Raw genomic sequence first — 25,909 nt, 5'->3', positions numbered from 1 at the left:
AATATCCTCATTCAAGTGAAAACCGGAAACCACCTTAGGAAGGAAGGACGGATCCGGACGAAGAACCACTTTATCCCTATGAACCACCAGATAGGGGGAACGACAGGACAACGCAGCCAGTTCCAACACCCTGCGCGCAGAAGTAATAGCCACCAAAAAGGCCCCCTTCTGGGATAAAGTAAGCAGGGGAATCTCCCTAATATTTTCGAAAGGAGGTTTCTGGAGAACCGACAGCACTAAATTAAGGTCCCAGGGCGGTAAGGGCGAGCGCACCGGAGCAGCCAGGTGCCGGACCCCCTGGATGAAATTCCGCATCAAGGAATGAGTGGCCAGTGGCCTCTGGAAGAAAATCGCCAAGGCCGAAACCTGACCCTTGATAGTGCTCAAGGCCAGCTTCTGCTCAGCCCCCTGTTGAAGGAAGGCCAAGACCCAGCGGACAGCCACAGCTGAGTCGCTGATTGTATTTTCTGGAGTTTTTCCGCAGGGAGAAAAACACCTTGGCCAAGGACGCATCCAGAGTCAGGCCCAGATAGTCCAGTCTCCTGGAGGGAACCAGGGATGACTTCTGCAGGTTCACAAGCCACCCAAACTCTTCCAAAGAGGTCATGGTGATCTCCAAATTTGACAACAGAGCCTGCGGCGACTCCGCACGGAGGAGGAGGTCTTCCAGGTAGCCCAGGACCGATATGCCCCGTTGCCGCAACAGCGCCAGAACCGGAGCCAAAACCTTTGTGAAGACCTGGGGAGCAGAGGCGAGACCAAAGGGTAACGCCACAAACTGATAATGGTCCTCTCCCACCACAAAGCGCAGAAAACATTGGTGTCCTGCGTAAATGGGAATGTGAAGACAGGCATCCTTGATGTCTATGGAGGCCAGAAAGTCCTCCTGATGCAGGGAAGCCACCACCGTGCGAATTGACTCCATCTTGAATTTTTGCACCCGGACAAAACAATTAAGCGCCTTTAAGTCCAGAATTGGACGCACCTTGCCCTCCTTCCTGGGCACCGTGAACAGATTTGAGTAAAAGCCCCAAAAACGTTCCCCACGGGGAACCGGAACTATTACTCCCTGTTGTACCAAGTCCTGTACTGCCCCCAACAGAGCCCTTAGTCGATCCGGGGACAGTCGCATATTGGAAGGGAAGAACCTTACCGGTGAAACTCGATCTTGTATCCCGACCATATGACCTTGTGAACTCGTTTTTCTTGAAGCCTGGAGAGCCACGGATCCGGGAACCGGCAAAGACATCCCCCCACCCCTGACATGGGTGGGGGCGCACCTTCAGCCCGAGGCGGACTTGTCCTCAGGTCTGGAGGAACCGGATTTCTGCCTACCAGACCAGGGTCGCTAGGAACCACCCAAGGGGGCCTTGAAGGGCTTCGCCTTGTCGCCCGCCCCGGAGGAACGAAAAAACTTCTTGTGGGCTGAAAAGGAGGGTCCCCGTTTGCGACGAGGTTCCTTACCCTTGGCAGCCTGTGGGAGAAAGGTGCTCTTGCCCCCAGTGAGACCTTTGATATCATCATCCAAGGTAGCACCAAACAGGCGATCCCCCTGAAAAGGGAGATCAGTCAAGGCTTTTTTAGAAGCCTGATCCGCCGACCAGCACTTCAACCATAGCATGCGCCGAAGGACCACCGCCGAACACGACAAACGTCCCAGCAGTGGAGCAGTATCCAGCGTGGCGTCACAAACAAACTGCAGCCCCTGCACCATCTGGTCCAGCAACTCCGCCATGGCAGGGGGGAGGTTTCTTCCCTCCAGGTCACAGCGTAACAACTTGGCCCATTCCGTCAATGTTTGCGAAACCAGAGCAATGGTAAACACTGGTCTGAAAGCTGCCCCCATCATGGAGAACATAGTGCGGGACACAGACTCCACCCTACGATCAACCGGATCCCTAAAGGACGGGGAATACTCCACCGGGATCACAGTAGCCTTATTTAGGCCTGGAGACTGGCGGATCCACCGAAGGCGGCACCGTCCATTTCTTAAGGAGGGACTCTTTAAACGGGTAGCGCCTAGCAATCCGCTTAGGCATCCCAGGGGGGCGTTTCGGAAGATCCCAATCTTTCTTAATGATATTGTCAAAGCATGCGGGAAAAGGAAAAACCTTTGTCACCCTGGAGGGCTTGTGAGTGCCAAAGGCAACCTGCGTATCAGTCGCAGCTGCATCCTCCAGCTTCAGGGTCCCCCGGACAGACACAATCAGCGCGTCCAACAGCGCCTTGTCTTGCGCGACAGCGGAGGCAGAAAGGTCATCCTCGCTATCAGAGGGTAGACAGGAGCCCCAGAGGGGAGACCTGCGTCAGCAGCGACTGGCTCAGATTCAGAATCTGAGGCATCAGACGAGACAGGGGTAGGCGGAGGTCGCTTTTTTAGCCCCCCGCACCTGAAAGACCACCTCCACCAGGGACACAAAGGACTCCAGGACTGCCGAGAGTGCATCAATAGTGAGCTGGGAACCGGAGGGCCCTGCGGCAACCTCAAGGGGATCAGGTGGGGACACATGTGCAGCAGGGTCCATGGAGGAACCCGTCAGCAAACTTTGACAAAACTGAAAAAAAAAAATTTAAATATAAATGTCTCCAAGCGCTACAGCGCCCCCCTAGTGGCCAGGCAGCGTGCCTAGGGACCCCCACAGAGAAAGAAAGAGAGACCCCCAAAGGCTCATCACCCACAGGAAAATGCACCAGAATTCCCAGATGTCTGCTCAGCAGCGCTGTCTTCATCAAAAGAAAGGCCTTTAGAGCGATGTTCCCGGGTCCAGGGAGGGGCTCCGCCCCCTCACACGCCTCCAGGAACTCCCACTGAAGCCCAGCTCTGAGGAAAAAAATGATCTGGGTGTACCAAGATGGCCGCCGCTCTGTACAACAAGAGGAGGCTACAAGAAAATGGCGGCCCCGCGCGGCTGCAGCAGGAAAGGGGGGCCCCCTCCAAACTGACTATCAACTGGCAGGTAGGCCCTGCAGAGCCAGGAGGGAACCATCCCCCCCCCCGCAAACTGGACGCCCGCACCATCGGGACCCCCCGCCCCCTTAGCGGCCTGCATGAGCACATGAGCAGCCAGACACCCCACACATTGCGACAGAAAGCCCCCCCAAGGGGGGGGGAGGGAGGGGCGAAGAGGGGCACCACAGGTGGGGGGTGCACAGAGGAACAGAGGGGAACCCAGAGAAATGGGGGTCCGACCGTCCCAGGGAGCGGCCCGCGGCCACCCCAGAGCCTGACATGAGGAAAAAGGAGCAATATTTACTCACCATACTGGAACAGTGCGGGCGCCACTCCTGACAAAACCCCTCGCCGCCGCAGTGGGGGGATGTCGGCCAAAAGGAGCGCTGCGACTCGGTCGCAGACCGGTCGTATGCGACCAGGCAGGACGTTTAACCTGTGAGCCAGTCCCCATCCAGTGGGACTATGTCGCGGCCGACCCAGCCCGGAGCTAGGGCCTGCACGCGCTCGTAGGCCGGCTGGGGTGACCACTGGATCGCAACATCGAGCCCATCGCCCAGATCCGGCATAATTGCTTGTAGATCTCACAGGAACAATCCGGAGAAAAAAGTTAGCTAAAAAAAGAATTATCTAAAAAAGCTTGCCAGGACCAGAGATCCCAGCAAGGAATTTAGGTCCTTACTCCTGACTAGGCAGAACAAAAACTGACATCCTATAGCAGGGAGAGAGAGGGTATACCCCTTGGGACTGCCCATAGGTGTAGCCAGAACTTTTTGTTCTGCCGAGTGTCCTACTCCTGTAGGGGGCAGCAATACCCTACGGATATCAAGATATGAATCCTGCGTCTGTCAATGAGCGACAGAGAAATACATTTTTTTGCTTGTTTTGGTATATTGTCACTGGGTGTACAACATAAGATAATGCCGCTGTACTTTCAATCTAATTGGATAAAGTATATGGTGGATTATATTCAGTGTACCATCAGGTGATTGGACACTGGCAAAAAACTTGTAATGCTGTTGCTAGCTTGCACCGATATAACCCTGCTCACTCTGCGATACGTCAGTTTTTCAGCAAGCAATAAGGAGTGACCCAAACACATAGGGGAAGGGTGTGTGTCATGCACTATACTCCAAATAAGGAATGTACAGTTTCATCTTAATTCCTATTCTCTTAACTGCTTCAAGACCAGGCCTATTTCTGAGATTTGTTGCTTACAAGGTAAAAAACGGAATTTTTGTAAAATCTTACCGTAAAATTCCTTTCTCTGAGTCCTCCGACAGTCGCCGCCCCCTTCCAAGTCCTCACCAATGGGTATTGACCTTTGCTCGGTAGGAGTAGCTAGGCAACAAGAATTGTTAATACAAAAGCTTTTAGCATAGACACACCCCTAGGGGCTGTCCCCTCAGTCAATACCTCCCTGCACCAGCATTCCCAACTCAGTTTGGTAGCATAGCAGTAAGAGTACACAAAAACCCCAAAAGAGGGGCGGGGGGCAGCGACTGTCGGAGGACTCAAAGAAAGGAATTTTACGGTAAGATTTTACAAAAATTCAGTTTTCTCTTACGTCCTCCGACAGTCGCCGCCCCCTTCCAAGTCCTCACCAATGGGACGTCCCAAAGCAGTGTAGACATGAGGGGTGGGAGACGCAACCGTAGAAAGGCAACGCAGTACCCACAACAGAGAAAGGAACCTTACCACAGTAAGAGAACCAACCGGGCAACAGGAAAACATGCTCAACAGGAGCAACAACCCAGGAAAACAAGAAACCCAGGGGTAAAACACCCCAATAACCAAGGGCCCACAAAAACAAGGGTCCCTAAGAAACTGCCGCACTGAGAACTTTACGGCCAAAGGAGGCATCAGCCGATGCCTGAACATCCACCTTATAGAATTTTGAGAAGGTGTGAACGGACGACCAAGTCGCCGCCTTACACACCTGGGCCACAGAAGCCTGATGATGGTAAGCCCAAGACGTACTCAAAGATCTGGTAGAGTGCGCTTTCACAGGGAAGGGAGGAACCTTCCCCTTCAAGGCATAGGCTTGCTCAATGATCTGTCTGATCCATTTGGCGATGGTCGCAGCCGACGCCGCCATGCCCTTCCGAGGTCCCTCAGGAAGGACAAAGAGGGAATCCGACTTGCGAAAAGATTTAGTGGACGACAGGTAAACCCTGATCGCCCGGACAACATCCAAGGAATGTAAGGCAACCTCCTTCGGATGCTCAGGCTTCGCGCAGAGCGAAGGCAAGACAATGTCTTCATTAAGGTGAAACTCCGAGATCCTTTTCGGAAGAAAAGATGGGTTAGGTCGCAAGACCACCTTATCCTTGTGAATCACCAGATAGGGAGAGCTGCAGGACAAAGCTGCCAGCTCCGACACCCTGCGAGCCGAAGTGATCGCCACCAAAAAGGCAACCTTTTTGGACAACAGAGACAATGAGATCTCCCTGATCTTTTCAAAGGGAGCCTGTTGTAACACGGACAGAACCAAGTTCAAGTCCCATGGAGGCAAAGGCTCCCTCCTAGGAGGGGCCAAATGTCGCACCCCCTGAACAAAGGTGCTAACCAATGAATTAGACGCCACAGGGCATTGAAAAAGAACGGCCAGCGCAGAAATCTGACCCTTAATCGTGGCCAACGCCAAACGCTGGTTCACTCCCGTTTGAAGGAAAGCCAACACTCTCGACACCGAGTACGAGCGAGGGGAATACCCCCTGGACTCACACCAAGCAAAATACGCTTTCCAAGTACGGTAGTAAATTTTCCCCGAAGAGGCTTTTCTAGCCTTGATCAAAGTGGGAATGACCTCAGGGGAGAGACCCCTATCCTTCAGGACCTGGCTTTCAACAGCAAGGCCGTTAAAGCCAGCGACTGTAAAGCAGGATGGAATATCGGCCCTTGAGACAGAAGGTCTTCTCGAAGCGGCAGACGCCACGGAGCGTCGACTGCCAGATTTACGAGGTCTGCGTACCAAGACCGGCGAGGCCAGTCCATTGCCAACAGAATCACCGTGTGCGGTTCCGAGGCTAACCTGCGAAGGAGCCTGGACAGTAGTTGAATCGGTGGAAAGGCATACATCAGACGATACTGATGCCAGGGCGCCACTAACGCGTCTGAGGCGTCTGCCTGAGGATCGCGCGTCCTTGCCACGAACTCTTTCACTTTGTTGTTCAGACGAGACGCGAACAGGTCCACATCTGGGGAACCCCACTTCGCGCACAACATCTGGAAGACATCCGGGTGAAGGGACCATTCTCCCTGGTCCAGGGTCTGGCGACTCAGATAATCCGCCTGCCAGTTCTCCACCCCCGGAATGTGAACTGCCGTTATCGCCGGGACGTGCGTCTTGGCCCAAGACAGAATGTCGGCTACTCCCCGAGCCGCTCGGGCACTCCTGGTGCCCCCTTGGTGGTTGATGTAGGCCACCGCGGTGGCATTGTCCGTCTGAACCCGAACTGGACGGCCCCGAAGTCGGTCCGTCCATTTCAGAAGGCAAAGCTTTATCGCCCTCAATTCCAGAATGTTGATCGGAAGGAAGGACTCCTCCCCCGACCAAGTTGCCTGGGCGGACAGAACGCCCAGAACACCACCCCAGCCCGACAGACTGGCATCCGTGGTGAGCACCGTCCACGATAATGGACGAAAAGACTTGCCCCCCGACACCGCCGGGGACTGGAACCACCATAGAAGATCCCTTCTGGTGCTGTGGCTCATCGAGATCCGTAGATCCAGGGATTGCGGCCGCCCGTCCCACTCGGCAAGAATCTCCGCTTGGAGACTCCACGTGTGAAACTGGGCAAAGGGGATCGCCTCGAAGGCCGAGACCATCAAACCTAGACATCTCATGCATGTCCGGAGAGACGATTGTCGGTTGTCCCTGAGGGACCTGACCTCGTCCTGAAGAGTCCGAAGCTTGTCTTCCGGTAGGAAAACCTTCGCTTGGACAGAGTCCAGAATCATTCCCAGGTAGGGAAGACGAACCCGAAGGACACAGAGTCGACTTCGGAATGTTTATGGTCCAACCGAACTCCTGCAGAGTCCGCATCGTGGTGGACAGGTCGGTCACCAGGCTCGGACTGGCGTTTGACCGTATCAGGATATCGTCCAGATACCCCAAGACAGCAATGCCCTGTGCTCTCAACAGGGCCAGAACTGGCGCCAGCACCTTGGTAAAAACCCGCGGAGCCGAAGCGAGACCGAAAGGTAACGCCATGAATTGGTAGTGATCCTCCGCAATGGCGAATCGAAGGTACCTCTGGTGACCCTCGAAAATGGGGATGTGTAGGTACGCATCCTTCAGATCGATGGAGGCCATGAATTCCCCCGGACTCAGGGCAGCCACCACTGATCGCAGAGATTCCATGCGGAACTTGCGTACCCGCACAAAGCGGTTCAGAGCTTTCAGGTCCAGAATCGGACGCACTTTGCCCTCCTTTCTGGGCACAGTGAACAGATTGGAGTAAAACCCCCGAAATCTGTCCCGATGAGGCACCGGAACCACCACCCCCTGGGCCCGCACCGCCAGGTGCAGATCCTGCAAGCGCTCTGGAGACAGCTGAAGATTTGAGGGAAAAAATCTGCCCGCCGGCCGAGAGAGAAATTCGATCTTGTAACCAGATCGAACGATTTCCTGAACCCATCTGTCCCGAATACGGGTCAGCCAAGGTTGTAGGAAACCGCGCAGACGTCCCCCCACCCCAGAAACGGGTGAAGGCGCGCCTTCAGGCGGAAGTGGTATGGGAAGTTGAACCGGACTGGCCGGACTTCTGCTTCCCCGCCCACGGCTTCTTCTGGGAGCCTTGGCCTTTGAAGGGCTTGCCCTTGGACTGTGACCGAAAGGCACGAAAGGACCCCTGAGAGGGCCTAGACGAGGAATTCCGTTTTCCACGGAAGGACTTATGCTTGTGAGATTGGGGCAGGAGAGTACTCTTGCCCCCCGTAACCCCTTTTATCAGAGTATCCAAAGCCTCGCCAAAAAGGCGAGATCCCACGTAGGGAAAATCCGCCAGTGTCTTGCGAGAAGATTGGTCGACCGACCAATTCTTCAGCCAAATCAGACGACGGTTCAGTATCGCCACGATGGACAGGCGCGCAGCCAAGGGAGCTAAATTCAAGTCCGCATCACACAAGTACATGACACCCTGATGGATCTGGTCCACCATAGCCAACGTGGTAGGCGAAGCTGAATCAGCCACCAAGGTGCGTCTAAGCATCTTTGTCCAATCTGCAACAGCCTGTACCGCCATAATGGAAGCAAAAATAGGCTTCAGCATAGAACCAGCAACCATATAGGCATGACGGGCAAGAGACTCCATTCTCCTGTCCGTAGGGTCCCGGAAAACCGGGGTATCCTCAGAAGGCACCGCCGTAGCCTTGTTCAAAATGGCCACCGCGTGATCACCTGAGGCGCCACACACCAACGCTCGTCGGTGGAGGGCGCAAACGGATAAAGTAGTTTAAACTTATTTGGCACAGTAAAGGGCTTCTTCAAATTGCGCCACTGTTCATTAACCGTATGGTGAAATTCAGCAGGACAGGGAAAAACCTGCGCTGATTTTCGAGTCCTCTGCGTCCCAAAAGAGGACACCCTAGCAGGAGGAGTAGGCTCATCCTCCAGGTGTAAGGTATCTTTTATGGAAGCAATCAACTCATTCATGAGTGCAAGCTCTTCAGGCGAGCCAGGGGGAGAAACATCAACCCCCTCCACCTCTGCCTCCCCCTCGGACCCCAGAAGGTCCAAAGATGAGCGGGACCCCGAGAAGGGTACGCCAGCCACAGCAGCCACATCGCCCTCCGAATCAGAGGAAATGGAAACCCTGGCCCTTTTTGCGGATCGTTCAGCCATCAGCATCTGCACCTGAGACACTAAAGAAGCCACCACAGCGTTCAGATCGCCCCCCTCGGGGGGTGCAGCAGCCCCCTGGTCCCCCACCAGGGCGGGGGGAAACTTGCTATCCTGAGAATCCATGCCCCAGCACTGAAAAGTAAAAAAGGTACTGGCCCTTTAATACCACGGCGAGCGCAGCCCACCGTACACTACTATATGCACCGACCCCGCAGGGATAGATAACACCGAGCAAGGAATGACAGGACAAGAAGGTAAAAACCTGGAGAGAGCACAACAGGCTGCTGCCACCGATCGCTGTTCCCAGAGAAAAAGGAAGTGATGCAATAGCTGGCTGACTGATATAGCCTATGAAGGCTCCGGCAAAATGGCCGCTCGGCTGAGGGATTAGGCTACAAAAAAATGGCGCCGACATGCGCTCGGACGAGCACGGCCCGCCAAAATGGCGGCGAATGGCGCCAAAACACGGCGCTGCACAGGGACAGGGCCGGTCACAGCATTCAAGCAAAGAAAATGGCGGATCGCCGCAGCGACCGCCGCACAAACATGTCTGCACTCAAACTGCACCCAGAGCATAATTCACAGCAGAGCAGGATGGCCCCCCCTCGCAGCCCACAGGCAGTGCAGCCACACAGGGATCTGACAGGGAGCCTGCAGTTACACAGACATGGGGGGTACTACACAGCCACAGACTTACACCCACACAGAAGGTCCCCACACAGAAGGTGCTTACCGTACCAGATGGCGTGGGGAGCCGTCTCCAGCGACAAACCGCTATCAAGGCAGACAGGGAGTGCCGCAGCCAGGACGCTTGTGGACCGCAGTCAGAGACCGCAGCATGGCGTCCAGTGAGGTAGCCACCTCACAGGCAGCATCCCTGCAGCGAACAGGGATGGGTCGTTCAATGTGCCAGGGCAAACCTAAGCTGAACGCTCGATGGCAGGCTGGGGATCCATCTGGCTCTCAGCCCTGGGATCCAGGGCGGCCAGTCCGAGACCCAGCTCCGCATGACGATTCTTCATTTGAAGATCCCTAAACTAAAGCTGACAAAATAACAGCTAGTAAAGAAAAGAGAAAAATACTTGAAATAAAATCAAATAAAGGGTAGAAGGCTGAGACTGGGCCCCAGCACAGGAAAGCCAGCTACTCCTAAGCTAGGCAAGATCAAACTGAGTTGGGAATGCTGGTGCAGGGAGGTATTGACTGAGGGGACAGCCCCTAGGGGTGTGTCTATGCTAAAAGCTTTTGTATTAACAATTCTTGTTGCCTAGCTACTCCTACGGAGCAAAGGTCAATACCCATTGGTGAGGACTTGGAAGGGGGCGGCGACTGTCGGAGGACGTAAGAGAAATCAGTATTTTTTGCTAGAAGATTACTTAAGAGCGCCCAAAAATTATATATATTTTTTAACTGAGACCCTAGAGAATAAAATGGAGGTCTGATTGTTCCAGAACAAAGGAACAGCTCATCCTGAGCAGTGATTTGAGTTTCCCGTAGACAGTCTGAAGCGCACGTTATTCGGCCGTTTTCCCCCAGCAAAGTCCCTTGCACCTGTGATCCACCATTGCAAAGTGAGGGGATTCCTAGAGGGGTAACCATGGATGGGTCATCAGACTCTATGGGGTTTTGTACGGATAAATGAGCAAGTATAGCCCAGGTACTGACCTGTCCCTGTGTCTCTGTGGATGATGGATGCAGAAAAACAGCAATGTACTTTGTGTGTTTTTGGTTGAAAAGCAACATCTAGACTAGAGTTATGCAGTTACTTACATAGTAAGAAAAAGCTGCCAGTTTTAAAATGCTTGCATCAAGCAATGTTACAGAAAAGTTGACAAGGTTTACCATAATAAAGTGAAAAACTCCAAAATCCTCTGAATAACCGCAAAATGTGCTACATACTTTGGATAGTGTTATTAAAACCAGGAACTGGAGCCAATATATAAGGAAGCTTTACTATACCTTTCTGACATTCTGCAGTATGTTTTGATCTAGATATCCTTGATAATCCTAAAAGGAAACAATCTAGCTCTGGCAAGATTCGCTCGCCCCAACCCCCCTTCCCAGGCCTCACTATTACTATGCATGCACAGCTGTGCCCACAGGGCTCTGCTCAGTGGTTGGGTCTGTTCTGAACCTGTCAGCACCCCTCCTAAACCTGAGCCTTGACACCCCCCCCCCCACTATGACGTGCCTCTTGCCCACAGCCGCTGTCACTTTTAAAACCACTTTGCAATCCACCCACACAGCCACATCATATAATCACAGAGATCAGTAAATGAATGAACTACAAGTCCTACAAGTTTTCGCAGCAAGATTATGTGAATTTATTATTTTTTTCGAAAAAGTGAATTTCGCTTTTAAATCAACCAACCCATAACACATTTTTTTGGATAAGAAAGAGCATTAAACATAACTTTTGGAAAAGAAAAGCCTTACCAGTATGGAGTTCCAATAAAAGATTTCCGTTTTGCTATGGTGGCTGTAATCTGAGCAGATACTCCAAAATCAGCTGTAAATAAAATATATTTGATCTTTAAACGTTCTTTTAAAAGTGTATACAAAGGCAATTGGTTTGTACACAGTTAGAATTAATAGTAACTATTGCTGAGAAAAAATTTATGTCATCAATGCATTTTTAGTCATCTGACATTTTCCACTCCAGTCATCCCAATGAGGTATTTCACAGTGCTTGTAAAATGCATTTAAATGAGTCTAGATCAAGCATGCATTATTGTATGCATTTATTTAGGATTTAAAGCAGCTTAAGGCTAGCCATACATAGAGAGAGATCAAAGTAGTGGGGGGTGGATAGTTATATCTGCCTCTCCTCACATGATATGCTCCAATGTCAGCATCTCCATGGACAAGTGAAAGCTTTGAACCCACTAGTAGAGAAGTTTTTCATAATAGATTCTACATTTTACTATGCAAGGGTATGTGTGTCAAAGTACTAGAGGGCACTTAGCAGTTCAAGCATGAAAAATAAAAATCATAAGCAGAAACAAATTTGGAAGCATTGGTTTTAACTATCAAGTTGCCAATGTTGAACCCAAATGATTATCCCCCTAGGTACTAAATGACTAACGGAAAAAAAAATAATCAAATCTGAGCTCCATTATGCGATTACTATTTTCAATCAGGAAAAAAAAAAAATCAGCAATGCACAACCAGCAAGCAGAGACTGTATATGTAATTTAAGTGGAGCTCCAGCCCCCAACAAAAAATTAAAAGTCTAACTTTTAATGTTAGAAAACTTACCTGTCCAGGAATTCCACGATGTCAGGACCCCCCCAGATGATTTTTCAATTGGCTCTTGGGTGCTGCTGCCACCATTCCTGGTAACGGAAACCGGCAGTGAAGCCTTGCGGCTTTACGGCTGGTTCCATACTGAGCATGCGCAAAATGCGCTGCACTTGGTGAATGGCCCGGCGGTGGGGGAAGGAGGAAGGGGGCCAAACTTCCGAGTGACTTCGCCGTGGCAAAGTCTCCCCCGGAAGTGGGAGCAGGTACCTATCAAAAACAACCGAAAGGGGCCAAATGTGGCAGCGGAGGAGGGGAGTAAGCATAAAGCAAAGCTTTCTCTTTTGGGTGGAGCTCCGCTTTTAGATATGTTGGAGTACCAACATTTATATGCATACCTTGCAACTTTCTGAAATAATAAAGGGACACCTTTTACCATACAGTATGTAAGCAAGGGACACATGCCTGAGTCGGTTACATTGACCACAAATATCGAATATTAAAAAAAAAATGATTGGCTAAACCACACAATGGCTTTTTTTTTTTTTACTTCTATTTCTCCTTTATATTCTTTTTGAACATTATAAAGTTGGATAAAAACGTTTAGTGAAGCATAACATTTTTGGTAGCAAAATAGTACATTTTTTATAGAGATGTACACAACAGACACTGTACGAGGGACAGAGGGGAATGTAGTTTAAAAGAAGGACAGTCCCTTTAAATGAGGGACAGTTGGTAGCTATGAATATGTATCAATAAAAAACTACACGTGGAAATAATATATACCCAATAAAAGTTGGGATGCCATGTAAAATCTACATAAAAACAGATTGCAATATGTATATGCAATTTGCAATAAAATCTCATAAACCCATATTTTATTTACAAAAAAAAATGGAAAACAATGGAAAATAGAAATGTTTGCACTAAGTAAATGTATCATTTTAAGAAATAAATTAAGTAATTTTAACTTTGATGGCAGAAACAAGTTTCAAAAGAGTTGGGACAGGGGAACAAAAAAAGCTGACAAAGTGGTACTAACAAGGAAGTGCTAGAACATTTCACAACTAATTAGATTAATGTAATAATCAGAAGCACAAGTGCGCTGCTATGACAAGCTAACTAGTGATTAAACTAAAAAATTGAGAGGTGTGTGGTGAACTGCTGCTACCACCAAATCAAGTGCTCAAGATGTGGGGTGGTATGCTGTTCTATTAATTAAAACAAGGTTTACCTTTCATAAACACATAAATGTTATTATAAAGTGTGTAGTATTACGCAAACAAAAATACATAAAACAAAATCCATATAAAAAACCAATATTTAGAAAAATTCATAAACTAAGTCCAGATACAAAAAAACTTGCAGGAAGTAAAGATCAAAGATCAATAACGCTGATGCAAGCAGTGCAACGTGAATCAGTAAAGAATGAACAGTGATGATAAAGATTAAATTGATCAGAATGATTACACAAATTGAAGTTAAATATATGTGAAAAATTGACAAAGAATCTTTTTTTTCCTTTTCCCAGTGAACAAAAACTGGATTTTTGTCTTACCTTAAAATCCTTTTCTCTGATGTTCATTGACTGACAACTCCATATCTTCTTGACCCTTGGGTATATGCTGCCCCCTACAGGAGTAGGACACTAGGCGGGAAAAAGTTTGACTATGCCTATAGGGCAGTCCCAGGGGGTATACTCCAACTTCCTGCTATAGGACTTCAGATTTGTAACAAGTAGTGTCAGAAGAATACATTACCCAACTCAACAGAGGGGTGGGTCCTGTGTCTGTCAATGAACATCAGAGAAAAGGATTTTACAGTAAGACAATAATCCAGTTTTCTCTTTCGTTAATTGATGGACACAGCACCATATCTTCTTTGACCCTTGGGACATCCCAAAGCAGTGTCAACATGAGGGTTGGGAAAAACACAGCAATAAACATATTTTCCAAAGGGGCTAAACATAGCCAACCAGGTAAACCAGGAGCTCAACCAGGAAAAACTGGAGCTCACCCTCAAGAAGCCGAAGCCTCTACAACAGCAGCCAGCAAAACGTTGCGGCTGAATGCAGCATCCGCAGATGCTAGTACATCCACTTTGTAAAACTTTGTGAATGTGTAAACAGATGACCAGGTGGCCGCCTTGTACCACTGACGCCTGTTAACGGAAGGCCCAAAAAGCACTAAGCACCCTCATAGAATGCACCTTAACAGGGAAAGGAGGAACCTGACCCTTAAAAGAATAGGCCTGCACCACTGTCTGCCTGATCCATCTGGAAATTGTTGCCGCAGATACGGGCTGCCCCTTGTGAGATCCATCCGGAAGTACAAATAGGGAATCCCACTTTCGGAATGACTCAGTCGCCGCCAGGTAAACTCTGATTGCCTGTACCACATCCAGGGAATGTAAAGCAATTTCTTTAGGATGTTTCGGTTTAGGGCACAAGGAAGGCAACACAATGTCTTCATTTAAATGGAAACTTGAGACGACCTTAGGCAGGAAGGATTGAAAGGGAAGAAGCACCACTTTGTCCCTGTGAACCATCAGGTAGGGTGGCCAACAGGACAATGCAGCCAGCTCTGACACCCTGCGTACTGAAGTGATAGCCACCAAGAAGGTCACCTTCTGTGACAGTGTAGGCAGAGGGTAGGCAGAGGAAGTTCATGAATATTTTCAAAAGGCAGTTTTTGAAGAACCAACAGTACCAGATTGAGGCCCCATGGAGGCAACAAAAACCTAACCGGAGGAGCCAGGTGGCTTACCCCCTGAATGAAATTGTGAACTAAGGTACTGGAGGCCAACGGCCATTGGAAAAAGATTGCAAAGATGGATTGGAAGAAAGCTAACGTGATTCCAATATTCAAAAAGGGCCAGAGGCATATCCCGGGAAATTATAGGCCTGTCAGTTTGACATCAATAGTATGTAAACTTCTGGAGAGGATGATAAGGGACTATATCGTAGAGTTTGCTAAAGACAACAACATCATCAGCAGTAATCAGCACGGGTTTACAAATGGGCGTTCTTGTCAAACCAATCTATTAACATTCTACGAGGAGGTGAGCTGTGAGCTAGATAGGGGGAGACCAGTGGATGTGGTGTACTTGGATTTCGCTAAGGCGTTTGATACAGTTCCCCACAAGCGCTTAATTTATAAAATAAGGTCTGCAGGTATCGACAGCAGGGTTTGCTTTTGGATACGGAATTGGCTTAAAGGGCGTGTCCAAAGAGTGGTAATAAACAGCGCATACTCAGACTGGTCTGAGGTAGTAAGCGGGGTGCCCCAGGGCTCAGTCCTGGGACCAACCTTGTTCAATTTATTCATAAACAACATTGAGGTCGGGATCAGTAGTTCGATATCAGTTTTTGCAGATGACACAAAATTGGCCAGAGCAATAACTGCACAGCATGAAGCAGATATCCTACAGAATGACCTGGACAAAATTACAGAGTGGGCAACGACATGGCAAATGAGGTTTAACGTGGAGAAGTGTAAGGTTTTGCACTTGGGGACTAAAAACATAAAAGCACAATACACGTTAGGAGGGGAACCCTTGGGGGAATCAAAAATGGAGAAGGATCTGGGAGTCTTGGTTGATGATAGATTAGGCAACAGCATGCAATGTCAAGCGGCAGCTGCCAAAGCCAGCAGAATATTAGCATGCATAAAGAAAGGGATGTATTCCAGAGATAAGACTATAATCCTTCCACTTTATAAAACTCTGGTCCGACCGCATCTGGAGTATTCTGTCCAGTTCTGGTCGCCAGTCCTCAGGAGGGATGTGTTGGAGCTGGAGAGAGTCCAGAGAAGGGCAACTAAACTAATTAGGGGATTGGAGGACCTTGACTATGAAGAGCGTCTACAATCGCTCGATTTATTCTCCCTGGAGAAGAGACGTCTGAGGGGGGACATGATAGCAATTTACAAATATCTTAATGGGGATCCCAGCTTAGAAAAAAGGCTGTTCATTCGAAGGGATTGCATGAGGACTCGAGGGCATACAATGCGATTAGAGGAGAAGCGTTTTAACCTCAGGCAACGTGGGGGGTTCTTTACTGTTAGGGCTACAAGATTGTGGAATTCTCTACCACAAGAGGTGGTTTCTGCGGGTAGTATGGTGGCTTTCAAAAGACTCTTAGACTTGCATCTCAAGGATCAGAACGTTCAGGGGTATGTGAGATGATTACAGCCACACACACCTACACAGGTTGAACTGGATGGACTATTGTCTTTATTCAACCTCACCTACTATTTAACTATGTAACTATGTAACTATGAAACCTGACCCTTGATGGTGCCCAGGGCCAAACGCTGATCTACACCTCGTAGTAGAAACTCCAGCAGATGGGATACCGAAAAGGAATGGGGGGATACCCCCCCGAGCCCCACACCAAGTAATGTACGCCCTCCAAACTCGATGATAAATCTTCCTAGCATGGGGGGAGGGGCAGCAGCGCTAGAGGAAAACGAAGCTTGTGCTTGCACAGCAAAAGGTGCTAGAGAAAGAGAAGTTAAGTAAATTTAGCACATCTTGTCTTTATGACAAATGGAGAAAGGTACTCAATGTGAATGTCAAAAATAATGAGGACTCTCTGGTTGATAAAAAGGTTGGGAAATTGGAGCGGGACATCTCCGACTACCAGGAAGGCCAAGTGTTCGAATGGAAGCGACCTACACAACAGACTACTGGGAGGCCCAAAAAATCCCAAGGTGTCCTTTCAGTAAAGCCAACTAAAAGTAATCATAATACCAAGAGAAAGGTGAACCACAAATCCACCAAGGTCCCCAATAGTCGACAGACCAATATGACTCCAGTAGACAAGGTAACAGACCAACAGTCAGTTACTGTTGTTCCTGACAATCATGAACCAACCGAGCCATCCCCCCACAACACAGAATACAGACCCTGTCATTACTGTGGAGGATGAGATCATACCGACAGCTAATCTACCGGGTTTACCCAATATGGAACCGGTCAGCACTCCCTCGGAGGCTAGTTTTCCGAGGGTAATGGATGACCTTAATACTAACTTTTCCCTACCCTTATCCAACAAATACAGCCCCTTAGCACGTGATCTTGATAATTTCATGCTGGAAGGCATTCATATTGGGGACACGTCAAATTCATTAAGAGCTGAAGGTAATTTTTTAGTCCAACCTCCAAGGGGAGTTGTAAAAGAAAGTTGGACGAGGTAGACGAGGAGGTAAACGAGAAAAGAGGAAGCAAGAAAGAAAAAACAGAGGTGAAGGGACAGAAAATAAGATGAAAATGTACAATCTTTCATCGTATTCTCTTACAGGTGCTGAACTGGCGTTGCTGAAAAAAGGACTTTGTTTCTCCCCTTCAGCAGCACCGAACAAGTTTGGTCTGTTTAAAGGATCTGAATAAATTCATCCGTACCTTGACATTAAAGAGACATTACTCTGAATATGGCAAAGGTAAGGATATACCATCAGAAATTCCGGTAGTCACAGAGACTACCATTGAACACGATAATGAAATTTTGTCCGTCCTACAGGAACTATGGGTAGAAGGGAATGTAGAGGGTTCTTTCAAGTTCAGTTTGGATCCAGAGGTTGTTCACACCAATCTCAAGCCTGCATCCACTTTCTTTCCCGTTCGGTCCAAGGGTCCCTATATAGAGACTTATTACCAGGCTGTGTATAGAGACCTAGCCCAGCTGTGTGATGATTCGCACAATAGAAGATCTCCAAATCTAACCAACCTAGAGAAACAAGCACTTAAAAACTTTACAGCTAATAAAAACATCATTATCAAGCAGGCAGATAAGGGAGGCAGCCTGGTGGTCATGAATAAACTCGATTATAAACAGGAGAGTCATCGTCTGCTGTCAGACCCTGATATATGTTGCTTAGATCTGATCCCCTCCCTGCGTTTCAACTTGAACTCCAGACCTTGGTCAACAAAGCATGTGGAGAGGGTCTTTTTGACAAAAAAGAGCGCATTCTTGCATTCCCCCTGTTGTTAGTACTCCGTATTTCTATCACCTGCCCAAGGTCCATAAATCTTTGACAAACCCGCCTGGCAGACCGATAGTAGTGGGCACGGATGGGTTTACCAAGGGTCTGTCAGTATATATATAGACCATTTCCTTCAGCCGATTGTCAGCTATCTGCCACCCAACATTAGGGATTCCAGTCAAGTGATTGATACCCTGAACCACTACAAGTGGGAGGATACCTACATGTGGGCCTCTCTGGATGTATCCTCATTGTACACCTCGATTCCGCACAACATGGGTCTTTCAGGGCCATTCAGCATTTTTTAACTAGCTGTGGTAACATCAATTCCGATTAGGCCAATTTGACTGCACAGAATTTTGTTTATCACATAACTATTTTACGTTCCTGGAATAGTGTTCCAGGGAATACTAGATCAAGCAGTTCATTACGTGCTCCACTGACTATGTATTGAAGTGTAGGATGAACTATAAGAACCATGCGAACCCGGATAGGTGAAGACCGGAGGTTAATCCACAAAGGGTGCGATAAACATAGTGTCCCCCGCCACTTCCTACAAGTCCACAAAAAAGATCCTAAAGCGGAGTTCCGGCCTCAAATACCTTTTTTAACTAAAACTACCCCTATAATACTAATCCATAGCCCTTTACAGAACCGGTATAATCATACTTACAAGGTGTACGGTATTGGATTTTAGTCAAAATCTTACTTTTAAAAACACTGTCTGGGAGCGGCCATCTTGGATGTGGGCATCAGAAGCCGCAGTGTAATCTGTTCTGTCCTTCTTCCTGATTCCAGGGGGTGTTCTGGGAGTTCTTCCTGAATGCAGCCTCCTGGGAGTAATGACAAACAGCTGCCAGGATGCAATGCAAAGGCAGAGATGTTGGTGGCCGCAGCCACAGAGGGGGGAGAAGGAGGAAGTACAATAAAAAATGCCCTGAAAATAAGGTAAGCGACCCACGAAAAAAATTGAAAATGCCCAAATGTTGATCAGCCTAGCGAGCACTCCAGGAATCACTAAAGTTGCAAAATAGGCCGGAACTCCACTTTAAGGCGCTTGAGGTAATGGCTATAGAATCCATCCCTAAAGGCACCTTGACTGACAATGAGAAATTCTCCCTCTTATGTAAGAGGGAGAGCTTTTGGATATTTAAATTTGGGTCCTTGGCCCCTGGGGGGAGGAGGAGTTGGAGGTACACACAATAGTCTGTGCATTTTTTTATAAATATTTTTATTTATTTTTTTATGTATATATACATATTTTTTTATTATTATCCTTACATCCAGTTATTTTTATTTGCATTTTTTTTTGTGTTTTTCATTATTTCTTCTCATATTTGCAGTTTTATGTTTGTACCAGTACTGAATGCATATGTCCACTATCATTACCAACTGTTTATGCAGTAGCAATTGCTTTTATCTATGTTCCTTTTTATCATTTTCATAAGAGTGTTGAGGGGTTAATGATGATATCGAGACACTGGGTGCCCGCCCCCTCCTCCACATTTAATGGTTCAGGTTGATGTTCCCCTCGTGACTTTGACAAAGCACAGCAGTGCGAAACATGTCGTCACGGCAAACCTGATGCTTTCCAGGCCGGGTCCCGACGCTTGCTGACGTCACTTCCGGGTAGCGGCCTCCGCTGTGGATACTTCCGGGTAGCGGCCTCCGCTGTGGATACCTCCGGGTGGCGGCTCCGCGGCACGTCTAAACTGCTCCGGTGCGAGCAGCCACACTATCGGGTGGGAGGATACCACGCCACCCTACCGGCTGGTCCGGTCTGCTTTTAGCACATAAGATCCTTCTCCCTCCTGCCTGGTTCCCTGTTGTGATCATCTACACAGTTCCGGCTCAATCAGCAGATCCGTCACCCTGTGACCCCCAGCAACGCCACAGATCTGGTTTAAAACACATTCTATTGTTTTAATCATCACTATATATTTTTTATAAATAAACTTTCAAGGTTTTCCATCAAGCCTGCCTGAGTTACATTGTAGACTATGTACCGTGGGATAGCGCTACTGCCCCTCCCCCCATGCACTGGCTTATGCCGAATCAGCATTAATTAGCAGCAGCACCACACTGTAATTTGACTTTATTCATTCCTGAGTGAGAGAGATATCACAGTTAACGCTGGAAGTCCCTTTGTTGTTCGATAAATCTTCCTAGAAGTAGATTTTCTAGCTTTTAACTAGATGTAGAAGAACTCTGTCCCGACTCCCGACCGACCGACTGTGCCGCATGCAGACTCCAGTGTGGCCGCGGTGGGTTAAAGACACTAAGGAAACAGTGGGAGGCGGCCTCACGAAATATCGCCAATATCGGTAAATCCAATGGCCGATACAGATATATAGGGGAAAGTGCATATTGGCCCCCGATATATCGGTGTTGCTGATAATCGGTCAATCTCTAGAAGGGACCATTCGCCCGGATCCAGCTCCTGACGGCTGAGGTAGTCCACCCTTGGAATGTGCACAGCAGAGAGGGCTAGAACAAAATGTTCTGCCCACCTTAGAATGTTGGCCACTTCTCTGGCCACTAGGGCACTTTTGGTGCCCCCTTGATGATTGACATATGCCAAAGACACCATATCAAGGATCCCTTCGTACCCTGGCTCAAAAGGATCAGATTGTCCAAAGATTGTGGATTCTTGTCCCATTTGGCAAGAATCTCCTTTTACAAAGGCATGGTATGGAACTGGGCAAACGGAACTGCCTCGAAGGTGAAGACCATCAAGTCCTGAGAGATAACCGACGGTTGGATAACAGGAGCCGAATCGCATCCTGAAACTTCTGGAGTTTCGTCTCCGGAAGAAACACTCGGGCTGAGGCTGAATCCAGAGTCAGGCCCAGGTAATCCAGTCTGTTGGACAGAGTCAGGGCTGATTTCTGAAAATTCAGTTTCAAGCCAAACTCTTGCTGAGTTAGCACAGTGATGTCCAAATTGTCTTGTAAGACAGACAGAGACTCTGCTTGCAGAAGGAGATCATCCAGGTACCTTGATTCCCATCTGCCTGAGCAAGGCCAACACCTTTGTGAACCTGAGGAGCTGAGGCAAGACCAAAGGGTAACGCCACAAATTGATAGTGTTCCTCGCCCACAGAAAAGCAAAGAAAATGCTGGTGCCTGACATATATTGGGTTATGGAGGTAAGCGACCTTGATATCGATAGAGGCCAGAAAATCCCCTTGATGAAGGGATGCCACTACCATGCGAATGGACTCCATCTGAAATTTCTGAACCCACACAAAGCTGCTCATATCCTTGAGGTCCAAGATTGGATGGATCTTGCCTTCCTTCCTGGGAACGGTAAACCGGTTTGAAAAAAAAACGTTTCCTTGAAAACATTCAGATTCTGGAAGAAGGGCAATTATTCCTTGGGAGAGTAGATCCTGTACCGCCCCAAAAAGGCCCTGGATCCGGGGACAGGCGCAAGTTGGAAGGAAAGAACTTTGCCAGAGACCAGGACCGAAACTCGATCTTGTAACCGGACCGAATCAACTCGTGGACCCATTTGTCTTGAATGAAAGGTCCACGGGTCTGGAAAAAAAACGAAGACATTCCCCCACTCCAGGTACAGGTAGGGGCACCCGTTTAGGCAGAAGTGGACATGTCTGCGGGACCAGCAGAACCCGCTTTTGGCTCACCAAACCAGGGTCTCTTGGAATCGGCAGATTTTGATCCCTTGTCCTGCGACATCGCAGGACAAAAGGGCCGTTAGTGGGCCGAAAATAAAGGATCACATTTACGACAATGCTCTTGGCGACCTGTGGAAGCAGAGTACTCTTACCTCCCACAAGACCTTTTATGATCTCTTCCATAGAACAAGTGGTCTCCTACAAAGGTAGATCAGTCAGCACCTTTTTTAGATTATCCAGTATGAAGCTCCAGCCGGCATCATTGCTTGTAGATCACCAGGAAATTCTTCCCTGAACACTAGCTAGCAAGAAATAAAAGAAAATATTCTGAAAAGAATATAAAACTGAGACCGGAGTCCCAGCAGGAAACTCCTTCTCTAGGCAATAAACAAACTGATGTGCTGGGTTGTGCAGTGGGGGTTTATGCCTGGAGGGACAGCCCCCTGGGCGTGTGTGTTCAAATTTTCCAGCCTAAACTACTCCTAATGGGAGCAGCATAAACCCACTCAGCTCATTGAAAAGAGGCTGCATCTGTCGATGGTCGATAGAGAAATAATGGTGGCCACAAAAAATATTGACACCTTGGGCCCAAATTTGGACATTTTAACTTAGGGGTGTACTCTCTTTTGTTTCCAGCAGGTTAGACAATGTTGGTTGTGCGATGTTTATACTGTTATAAGCTGTACACTCACTACTTTACATTGTAGCAAAGTGTCATTTCTTCACTGTTCCCCTCTATTTCTCTCAGGTGTCCTAGTACCCTGGATTAACTGCTTTGGGTTGTATCTGTCTGCATTGACGGTTGGGTTAAACTGTGAAGGGCTGTTTCTTATGGTATAGGCTTTGCCTCTTGTCAATACATTATTTCACTTGATCTTATTGTTGTATATGTCTGATTTCAATGAAATTATTAAAATGTATTATTTTTATAATGTTTTGGAGTTGTAAATTATGTTGTGCCACTAAAGTCCATCCTGCTGTTCTATAAATTTTTCTATCGATCAGGACGAGGCACAGTTTTAAATTATGGTGTCCATATTGCCTCCTTATGACACCAAAATTCAATAACTTCAATAACTGTTGTCACGTGAAAAGATATAATAAAATATTTACAAAAATGCGAGGGGTGTACTCACTTTTGTGAGATATTGTATGGTCTGTTATTACCAAAGTGTTTCAAAATCGAGCCTAGTTTTTACACACCTGGATATGCTCACAAGTCAGCTATAGCCCTAACCTTATACTGGGAGAAAAACAATTATATATTAAAGCATTCATATCCCTGATATGTGCCTGCTGTACCATGTACTTGTATGAAAAAGTGTCCTGTTCTCTTTGCATGGGCATCCACAGGTAGGGGCAAGGGGGGGCAAATGCCCCCCCCCCCTTGGAATCTCAACTTCCCCATTTAAGTGGTTGTTAAGCCACTTTATACCATCCTGTCTGTTCTGTTTAATAATCATGTGTGCCTGTGTGTCTGTGTTTTAAAAAAATAAGCTGTTCTTTACCAGTTTTCAGAGGGCCTAGCGCCGCTCACGTGACCCGTCGGCTCTCTCCTCTCTCCGGCTGACAGCTGCCTGCAGCGGGTGGGGCCAAGGATTCCTCACTGATGTCAGTTGGGAGGGGAGGAGGAGGGGAAGAGGAGAGGAGGAGAGAGGTGGCAGGTCACGTGAGCGGCTAGTGGCACTCTATACTTGTAAAGAGTGCCACTCGTGGCTTATTTTTATAAAAAACAGACACAGGGGCACACAGGACTATTAAACAGACTGTAGACAGGATATGAAACTTTAAATGAAACTACAGCAGCAGGAGAGGAGGGGGGGTGGGCACTGACACAGGAGCAGACAGGCAGGGAGGGAGGGGGGGAGAGAGGACAGAGTAGGACAGGAGGGCTGCAGATGATGGAGGCACGTAAACTGACCACGGTGTCAGGGCTCAGCAGCCATGTTATTTTAGGTGATAGAAGGGGCCAAATTACACAGCAAAGCACTGTGCTGTATAACATGCTTTAAGGGAATATACTCAAAATAAGTATAATGAATAAGCCCCTCCCCTTCATGACATTGTTGAAAAGGGGCGGAGCATGGGTGACCTTAAAATTATGCCCCCCCCCCCTGAAAAAAGTTCTGCGGACGCCCATGTCTCTTTGTATTGCTTCATTTATGTAAAATCCCTGGTTTTCCTGCTAGCCCCCTTGCTTAGAAGAGGAGCACACTGTGGTCAGTTCTCTAGCTATGTATTCTCCTCCGATGACCAGACTTGTCCTGACACGCCCCCACTGCACAGCCATTCATTGGCAAGCTCAGTGTACTGCTGCTTCTCCTTCCCCAGCTTTTATGCAGTTGAGAAAAGAGGGAATGTAATCATTTATTAAAAAGGAAAAAAAATATATATTTTTTTTTAATATCTACTGTATACAAAAAACTTTTGCCTTCAATTTCTATTTTAAACTGAATGGGTTGTTTTACAAGGTGACAGTTTACAATCACTTTAACTCTGTGTGATAGATGTGGTGTAGACACAAATCATGCCGATCAGTTGTTACACGGCTCTTTGTTAGGGCTATAATTTGACTATTGTTTACTATATTCAGTTATTGTCTCACATTATTCAAATTTGTGCAGATTTTGTTATTACTACACACATGATTGATTGAATTTGGACACATTGGCATGCCTGATAGAGGAAACTGTTGGGTGACTTTAAAAGTCTACTGTGCTGTGCTTATGTCATAATACTTTTGATACAAGTTTAGCTCATATGATTTGATATAATCAAATAAAAGTAGACTCAGTTTATGTTAATTTAGTTTGTTTTGTGTTTTTGTTCAACCTTATCTCCAGTTTGGGGTTTGTTGTTACCCTGTCATACCTTATCCACACTGCAGGTTCTCAAAGGGGAACAAACTTCACCCGTCGTAGTAAGCATACCCCCCAAAGGGGTCTTCATGGTTTGGGTGCCATGGGAATGGTACAAGGTCCTGGACTTGTAAAGCATCCTAAGGCTAACTATATTCATTACACCACGTGCCAAAGTGAGTGCTGAAGTTTCCAATGCAAATATTACAGGCTGGCCCTGCTGATGTGGGGTCCAGGTGCAGTTCCCAAGATTTACACTGAGGGCAATTGACATGGAAACTGTTGGCTTATGGCTATTGCCCTAAGGCAATATACAGTTAGATCTTGATAGATATGTCATTAGAAGTAGTGAAGAAATATAAAAGAGTTGGTATAAAGAACTTCTCCAGAGCAGAAAAGGTACATAACCTAAGGGCACTAGCAAAAAAAAATGGAGTTCCACAGAGTGAGTAGGGTAATGTGGGGGTGCACTGGGGGCATTTGCAGCAAAGATTTTGCCATTCTCCAATCATCTGAAGGTAGTGGCATATAAACCATGGTTAAGGACTAAACATCCTATGCCCTGTACCGTGTGGTTAAGATAAAATGTTTTATTTTGAACTGTTGTATAATTTAACCACTTTACCACCGGAGGATTTTGCTGTCTTCCGTCCAGGCCACTTTTTGCGATTCGGCACTGTGCGACTTTAACTGACAATTGCGCGATCGTGCGACGCCGTACCCAAACGAAATTTACGTCCTTTTTTTCCCACAAACAGAGCTTTCTTTTGGTGGTATTTGATCACCTGTTCGATTTTTACTTTTTGCGCTATAAACAAAAAAAGAGCGTTTATTTTGAAAAAATAACAATATTTTTCACATTTTTTATATGAAATTCCCCCCCAAAAAAAATGTAAAAATCAAATTTTTTTTAAATTTTTGCCCAATTTGTTTTCTGCTACCTATGTTTAGTAAAAAAAAATCGCAATAAGCGTATTTTGATTGGTTTGCGCAAAAGTTATTGCGTTTACTAACTAAGGGAAAGATTTCTGTCATTTTTGGTGTTTTTTTTTTAACGCGTAATGGCGGTGATCTGCGATTTTTTTTGCGGGACTGCGACATTGCGGCGGACAGATCGCACCCTTGACTGACATTTTTGACACTTTTGGGGGTACCAGTGACATTTCTACAGTAATCAGTGCTATATATATGCACTGTTACTGTAAAAATGACACTGGCAGGGAAGGGGTTAATTTTATTGGAGAGGGAGGGGTTAATGTATGCCTGGTGCTTACTGACGTGTGGGGGGGGAGGTGACTGTGTGACAGAAGGACAGATCGGATGTCCAGCTATGCTGAACACTCCGATCTGTCAGTCCCTGTCACTATGGAGATCCGCCCGCTGTGTTTACAC

At 47.5% G+C, this 25,909-nt stretch overlaps 1 protein-coding gene across 6 annotated transcripts in view; it reads right to left on the bottom strand.

Moving 5' to 3' along the window:
• Window positions 1-25,909, bottom strand: part of MAP4K3 (mitogen-activated protein kinase kinase kinase kinase 3) — an 883,599-nt gene that overhangs the window by 520,159 nt on the left and 337,531 nt on the right. For all 6 annotated transcript variants that reach the window (XM_082251934.1, XM_082251933.1, XM_082251935.1 and 3 more), the window contains exon 8: window positions 11,235-11,307. In XM_082251934.1, coding sequence (XP_082108060.1) covers window positions 11,235-11,307 — 73 coding nt within the window. The remainder of the gene's footprint in view (window positions 1-11,234; window positions 11,308-25,909) is intronic.

Source organism: Pelophylax lessonae (assembly GCF_965119305.1).
Source record: "Pelophylax lessonae genome assembly, chromosome: 3".
Classification (NCBI taxonomy): domain Eukaryota; kingdom Metazoa; phylum Chordata; class Amphibia; order Anura; family Ranidae; genus Pelophylax; species Pelophylax lessonae.
This window is presented reverse-complemented; position numbering and strand designations above follow the sequence as displayed.